General features: G+C 42.5%; 1 protein-coding gene across 1 annotated transcript in view; it reads left to right on the top strand.

The window, feature by feature from the left end:
• Window positions 1-2,524, top strand: part of LOC139264650 (ATP-dependent zinc metalloprotease YME1L1-like) — a 74,007-nt gene extending 71,483 nt beyond the window's left edge. Inside the window, exon 19 of the mRNA XM_070881474.1 lies at window positions 1,472-2,524. Coding sequence (XP_070737575.1) covers window positions 1,472-1,615 — 144 coding nt within the window. The 3' untranslated portion in view covers window positions 1,616-2,524. The remainder of the gene's footprint in view (window positions 1-1,471) is intronic.
• Window positions 2,525-6,353: the final 3,829 nt, after the last annotated feature.

Below are 6,353 nucleotides of genomic sequence, written 5' to 3' on the forward strand. Positions count from 1 at the left end.
CACTGGGAAAGTCATCGCTAGAATCCTCCTCAGCCGTCTTCTCTCTGTGGCTGAGGAGCTCCTCCCGGAATCACAGTGCGGATTCTGTCCACTATGGGGTACAACGGACATGATTTTCACGACGTGATAACTGCAAGAGAAATGCAGGGAACAACACCAACCCTTGTACATGGCCGCCTTTGACCTCAAAGGCCTTTGACACTGTTAACCGCGAGGGACAATGGAGCGTCCTCCGTTTCGCCTGCCCCCAAAAGTCTGTCACCATCCTCCGCCTGCTCCACGATGACATACAAACCATGATCCTGACCAATGGATCCACCACAGACCCAATACACATCCAGACCAGGGTCAAGCAGGGCTGCGTCATCGCGCCAACCCTCTTTATCTTCTTCGCTGCAGTGCTCCACCTCACGCTCAAACTCCCCGCTGGAGTGGAACTAAACTGTAGAACCTGAGGGAACCTGCTCAACCTTCTTCGCCTCCAGGCTAGATCCAAGACCGTCCAACCCTCTGTCGTCGAACTACAGTACGCAGACGACGCTTGTATCTGCGTACATTCAGAGACTGAACTCCAAGCCATCATCAACATCTTCACCGAGGCGTACGAAAGCATGGGCCTGACACTAAACATCCATAAGACAAGGGTCCTCCACCAACCTGACCCCGCCACAAAGCCCCCCCATCCCCTGGTCATCAAGATCCATGGCGCGGCCTTGGGCAACATGGACCACTTTTCATACCTCGGGAGCCTACTATCAGCAAGGGCAAACATCGACGACGAGGTCCAACAATGCCTCCAGTGTGCCAGCGCAGCCTTCGGTCACCTGAGGAAGAGGAAGATCAGGCCTTCCAATCTGGCACCAAGCTTATGGTCTACAGGGCTGTAGTAATACCCACCCTCCTGTATGGCTCAGAGACATGGACCATATACAGTAGACACGTTAAATCTCTGGAGAACTACCACCAACGATGTCTCCGCAAGATCCTGCAAATTCCCTGGGAGGATGTCCGTATTCTCGATCAGGCCATCATCGAAGCACTGACCACACTCGACCAGCTCTACTGGGCAGACCACATTGTCCGCATACCCGACACAAGACTCCCTAAGCAAGTGCTCTACTCGGAACTGCTACACGGCAGGCGATCCCCAAGTGGGCAGAGGATAAGTTTCAAGGACACCCTCAAAGCCTCCTTGATAAAGTGCAACATCCCCACATGTACTGACATGTAATTTTAAAAACTTTGCCTCTAAACATTTCATACTTGTATTGAACATTTGGGAAGTAAGTAAGTTTGTTTAAAAACTGTTGTCTGCTATTTTCCCACATTTTCAGTGATAAGTTCATATATAGAGGAACTGTGAACTGCGAGACAAAATAAACTGGAAATAGCGATCCCAGTTGGTATATTGCAATATACGAATAACTTTTTTTGAAATAGGATTAAAAGTCTTTGTTTTTTTTGAACACAGGAATCTTACGAACGGGCAAAGAATATCTTGAAGACGCATGCAAAGGAGCACAAAAATCTAGCAGAAGCTTTACTGAAGTATGAGACACTGGATGCCAAAGAGATACAGATAGTTCTTGAGGGAAAGAGACTCGAACTAAAATAATTTCTTCCATTGAAAGAGATTCGGTCCATGGTTATTAACCCAGATGTATATATGTGGAAGAGCAGTAACCCACCTAATGTATACTATAGGCAGTTTTAATTCTGAGGGCATTGTTAGTATTTTCATAGTTACAGAAAGTGATAATTCGCACAGTGAAATTACCTAAAATTTGTGCTCTGGAGCTATTTTAAGTCCCAGCTCAACCCATGCCCATTCAATAAATGGATGAGTTTTTTTTAGTGATTCGACATTTCTGAACATTTTACTCTGTTTGGTGTAAGGTGTAAAAATGTGCAAGAAGCATGGTGAACATTGTTGCCTCAACTATTTTCTTTTTCCCCCTCTTTGTATTTTAAGTCTATTTGTGTACACACTATTTCGAAGAGTGCTTCCCAGTATAATTAAAATCCGATGAAATGTCTCCGGGCTGCTTTCATCATTGAGTCATTCAGGTATTTGTCTATTTATATATCTCCATCCCTGGATTGCAGTTGGGCATTCCAGCCTTTCATTTTCTTTTCTGGACTCCTAATATTTCTGGGGTTAGTAATAAAGGAAAAGCATTTCTGAAGGCAGAAGCTGCAAAAATAGTTGCTTCTATTTGAGTCACCACTAGCTTTGCTAAGTAGCTATGAGCAGCTAGAGTGCAAAATAATCTCTCTCTTCCTTTTGCTGTAAAGTAGGATAAGCTGTGTACTGTAGGAATTGGAAACCAGACAATGTATAGAAAGTTTATTGAAGTTGTACTTTTTTTATTTTGAATATAAGCAGCAAGAACTTCAGATTTTGAGATTTCTATTGACATCTAGAATAAAGAGATCTTATCTGAATTTCTTCTATTGTACATTGTATTTGCTTTATTGAAGTCAAGAATTTAAAAATAAATGCATTTTGCACCTTTGTCCCTTTGCAAGCTATTTGCTACTGTGTGGTTTCCTTGGAAGGACAAGGCAGATGGTCTTGGCTGATACGTTGTCCAGTGCCGCTCTGGTGTAATTCATGTTGGTCGAGTTGTCCAGTTTTCAGATAGCACCTTGTTGGTGTGTGTGTGTTCTAATAGTCATTTGAACTTGAAATGTTAATATAGAGTACAGTATCCTTGAGCGACTGTGCCATCTTATTAAACTGGAATCATAGAATTACAGCACGAATCGAGCCCATGCCGGCTCTCTGCAAGAGCACTTCAGCTGGTCCCACTCCCCAGCCCTTTCCCTGTAGCCCTGCATTTTTTTTTCCCTTCAGGTACTTGTCCAGCTTCCTTTTGAAAGCCATGATTGAATCTGCCTGCACCACCCTTCAGGCAGTGTATTCCAGATCCTAACCACTCGTGTGTTTATTTTTTTTTAAAGTTTTTCCTCCTGTCGTCTTTGGTTCCTGTGCCAATCACCTTAAATCTGTGTCCTTTGATTCTTGACCCTTCTGCTAATGGAAACAATTTCTCTCTGTCTCGACCCTTCATGATTTTGAACACCTTTTCTGCTCTAAGGAGAACAGCCCCAGCTTCTCCAGTCTATCCACGCAACTGAAGTCCCTCATAACTGGAATCATTCTCGTAAATCTTTTCTGCACCCTCTCTAAGGCTTTCACATCCTTCCTAAAGTGCAAGAATTGGACACAATACTCCAGTTGAGGCTGAACCAGTGATTTATAAATGTTCATCATAATTGACTTACTTTTGTACTCTGTACCTCTATTTATGAAGCCCAGGATCATACATATATTTTTAACCGCTTTCTTAAGCTGCCCTTCCACCTGCAACAATTTGTGCACATATACCCACAAGTCTCCCTTTTCATGCACCCGCTTTAGAATTTTACCTTTTAGTTTATATTACCTCTCCGCATTCTTCCCAACCAAAATGAATCAATTTGCACTTTTCTGCGATAAATTTGATCTGCCACATATCTGCCCATTGCACCAGTCTATGTCCTCTTGAAGTCTATCATTATCCTCCTCACTGTTCACTACTTCTGTGCAGTTTTGTGTCATCTTCAAATTTAGAAATTGTGCCCTGTACACCGAAGTCTAAGTCATTAATATATCAAGAAAAGCAGTGGTCCTAGTACCGATCCCTGGGGAACACCACTGTGTACCTTCCAGTCTGATAAACAACCGTTCACCGCTACTGTCACTTAGCCAATTTTATATCCATGCTGCCATTGTCCCTTTTATTCCACGGGCTTTAACTTTGCTGGCAAGCCTATTATGTGGCACTTTATCAAATGTCTTTTGTAAGTCCATGTACACCACATCAACCACTCTCTGTTAACTCATCAAAAAACTCAGTCAAGTTAGCTGAACATGATTTGCCTTCAATAAATCTATGCTGGCTTTCCTTAATCCATACTTGTCCAAGTAACTGCTAATTTTGCCCTGGATTTTCATTTCTAAAATCTTCCCCACTACTGAGGTTAAACTTACTGACCTGTAGTTGCTGGGTTTATCCTTGCACCCTTTTTTGAACAAGGGTGTAACATTTGTAGTTCTCCAATCCTCTGGCACCAAGGAGAATTGGAAGATTATGGCCAGTACTTCTGCAATTTCCATCTTTTACTTTCCTCTGTGTCCTAGGATGCATCCTATCCAGTCCTGGTGACTTATCTACTTTAAGTACAGCCAGCCTTTCTTAGTACCACCTATCAATTTTTAGCCCATCCAGTATCTCAACTACCTCCACTTTCGCTATGACTTTGGCAGCATCATCATCTTCGGTAAAGACAGATGCAAAATACTCATTTAGTACCTCAGCCATGCCTGTAATGTATTTGCTTCATGCAGTATCTACCTTTTGTATGAGGTGATCACCGTCCCAGCCAGAAACCGGTCCCGCTCTCACTTGAAGGAATTCAGTGAAGCAGCGTCCACTGCGTGAGCTGGCAGCCTGCTGTTCCACAGGTCCATTATTCTCTGGGAAAAGAACTACGACATCTAAACTAAATCTGGCCTCAACAAATTTAATTAGAACCAATTGTCAACTTGGTCACAATCTACTCCATCATCTTATAAACCTTGATCAGATCATCCTGAAGTTGATGCTTCTCAAGTGTAGAGTACCAGCTCTTTTAGCCTATCTTGATAACAAAGACTTCAAACTGGGAATTAATTTAGTGCCCTTCCTCTACATCCTTTTCAAAGCCTCAATATCACCCACCGTGTGAGGAGACCAAAATTGGACACCGTATTCTAAGATCTTGCACGAGGACAAAATAGTATGCGTTGCCTTGTCAATTGTTCTATAAATCCATCCCAACATTTGCTCTAGCTATCACTACACAGCACTGCTTATGAACCTTTAAAGAATGCCCAGATCTCTACCCACCTGCTTTAATACTTTTCCCTGAAAGGTGTATTTATGTTCAGCATTCACCCTGCCCACATGCATAACACTGCACTTTTCCAAGTTAAACATCATTTGCCAGTGTCAAGGCCAAACCCCCAACACATTGGCCCTGAATTTGCAGTCGGAGGTGTACCACAAGAATACACTTCTGAACTAAATAAAAAATCCGAGCATAGCTGGTGTCTCCAGAGCTTCGGACTCTTTGGGTCCTGGGCCTGTAGGCATACGCCTGTGTGAAGGCCCATGGGTCCCAGGGGCGCATGTGGTCTGCAAGCTTCCCTGGGATCATGTGGGTCCGGTCAACCAATCAAAAAGGGGGGTTCCTATGATGCTTATGGGGATTCCATTTATGTACGGAATCCCCATAAGCATATTAGAAATCCCCAAATAATAATTCACACCACTTAAATAAAAATAAATGTTCCCATGTTCAAAATTAATTAAAATACCATTTAATTAAGCATTTAAAATAAAAATGTAATTATTTGAAAAATAAACGTTAACATTTTAAAACGGGCCAAAATTTACCTAAACTAATTTTATATGCATGTTTTAATAAATTTTTTTTTTACTTTAACATTTATTTTAACCCTTACGCTGGTAAAATCAGGCCCTAGGCCAGCTTTACCAGGTATAAGGGTTTTGTAGACATTCGCTGGGCAAATAGCACAACTCTGCGCCAGCGAAAGTCTTTGCATTGGATGCGAAGGACCTGTTGATGCGAAACTTGACAGATCGCAAGTTCTAGGTTGTCGTGCATGCGGTAACCCGGAACTTGCGGGGCCATTCTGAGCACTTACTACGGTGTACGTGATGTGTACGCGTCATCGGTCCCGTAAAATCCGAGCCATTAAGATCCGCCTGAAGCAGTCGAGCATCTCTGCAGTCCTGACACACTCAAATCTTAGTATCATCTGTAAACTTTGCAGATTGTGTCCCCAACACCTACATCTAGATCATTAATAAAAATAGTAAAGAGCAACGGTTCTAACCCCTGCAGGACACCACTGGTGACTGGTCTCCAAACAGATTCAAATCCATCTATAACTACTTTCTGCCTACGGCCTTCCAGCCAGCTCTCAATCCAGATCAATATATTGCCACTAATACCAGAGGCTTTGATCTTTTAGAGTAGCCTCTTGTGCGGTACCTTGTCGAAAGCTTTTTTGGAAGTCTAAGTAAACTGTCTTCATCTTTCATCTTGGTGAATTCAAAAAATACAATCACATTTGTAAGACATAACTGTTTTTTGAAACCATGTTGGACGTACCTACTATGTGCCTCCTAAGTAATATCCTTAATGGTTCCCTCAAGCATCTTTTCTATTACTGATGTCAAACTAATGGGCCTACAGTTACCAAAATCCGACTTGTCTCTTTTAAAGATGGGGACTACAGT

Source organism: Pristiophorus japonicus, chromosome 5, assembly GCF_044704955.1.
Source record: "Pristiophorus japonicus isolate sPriJap1 chromosome 5, sPriJap1.hap1, whole genome shotgun sequence".
NCBI classification, from domain to species: domain Eukaryota; kingdom Metazoa; phylum Chordata; class Chondrichthyes; family Pristiophoridae; genus Pristiophorus; species Pristiophorus japonicus.